Source organism: Pseudomyrmex gracilis, unplaced genomic scaffold (assembly GCF_002006095.1).
Source record: "Pseudomyrmex gracilis isolate BER0280 unplaced genomic scaffold, ASM200609v1 scaffold_1953, whole genome shotgun sequence".
Classification (NCBI taxonomy): domain Eukaryota; kingdom Metazoa; phylum Arthropoda; class Insecta; order Hymenoptera; family Formicidae; genus Pseudomyrmex; species Pseudomyrmex gracilis.
Genome location: NW_018022537.1, coordinates 19815 through 20902, shown reverse-complemented (window position 1 = coordinate 20902; position 1088 = coordinate 19815). Strand labels below are relative to the sequence as shown.

Below are 1088 nucleotides of genomic sequence, written 5' to 3'. Positions count from 1 at the left end.
AATTTAGTATTAATAGTATTACAAATATAAAGAATTAATGCACGAACAAAAAATATAAACATGTACTAATAATAAACATGTGCTAATAAGAAAATAAAAATAAAAATAAAAACATTAATAATAACAAAACTAATAATACAAAAAATAATACAAAAAATATAAACATGTACTAAGTTTTTTTTCTTACATAAATTTTTAATATTTTTACAATAAATTTAAAATTGTACTAATACAAGAATCTTTTACTTTTACTATTTTCTTTATTAAAAAAAAGAACATTTTTGCATAAAAAAAACATACCTGAGGTGCACAATGTAAATTCTTTTTTACCATCTCGAAGAATATTTTTTCTAAAGTTCCTGCATTCTTTGTAATTTTGTCCCAATTATTCCCACNACGTAATTCTTTTATCTTTTTTCCTTGTGATTTTATGCATTTCTTCTTCTTGTACAATAATTTCTTCAAATTCCGAAGTTTTCTGGATAATTTTGCCGAGAGAACGAACTGAGGCTCTCGAAATAATAGTTTTTCTTTTCTCCTCTGTTGCTGCTTCCTCTTCTTTTGTAGCTTCTTCTTTTCTAGTTTCCTCTTCTTCTCCAGCTTCCTCGTCTTCTCCAGCTTCCTCTTCTTCTCTAGCTTCCTCTTCTTTTCTAGCTTCCTCTTCTCTTGAGCATTGAGACAAATCCGAGTTACATGTAACATTTTTTGTACTGATGACATGTAGAACTGACTCAGCACTTGTATTGGCTCTATTTTCCAAAATATTTGGTAAATTTAATGATGGCATTGCATNATCTTTTAATATTCGTTTTTGAGTGTAACTATAAATCATGTCATCAGTAAAATGTAACGTGCAAATTCGCAATTTGTCCAATGTCTCTCTTGATGCACCTGTAACATTAATAAGAACAAACAGCATATTATCTATTTTTATTTANGAAATATACTAAGTGTTAATCTATATATACTTGATTAAAAACTTACCTATCAAATCTGTTCGTTGTATTGCTCTTAGCCATTGTTCCATTTTACACAGGTTCTTTGGAAATCTGTGTTTTGGAACATATCTGTTGGAAGTGCAATTTGGC

The 1088-nt window shown here is 28.1% G+C and overlaps 1 protein-coding gene across 1 annotated transcript; it reads right to left on the bottom strand.

The window, feature by feature from the left end:
- Window positions 1–385: 385 nt before the first annotated feature.
- On the bottom strand, window positions 386–1076 carry LOC109862552 (WD repeat-containing protein 87-like). The gene is made up of 2 exons (XM_020442619.1): window positions 985–1076; window positions 386–891 (listed from the first exon to the last, which is right to left on the bottom strand). The coding sequence occupies exons 1-2, from the start codon at window positions 1025–1027 to the stop codon at window positions 386–388; spliced, it is 549 nt and encodes a 182-aa protein (XP_020298208.1). The 5' UTR covers window positions 1028–1076.
- Window positions 1077–1088: the final 12 nt, after the last annotated feature.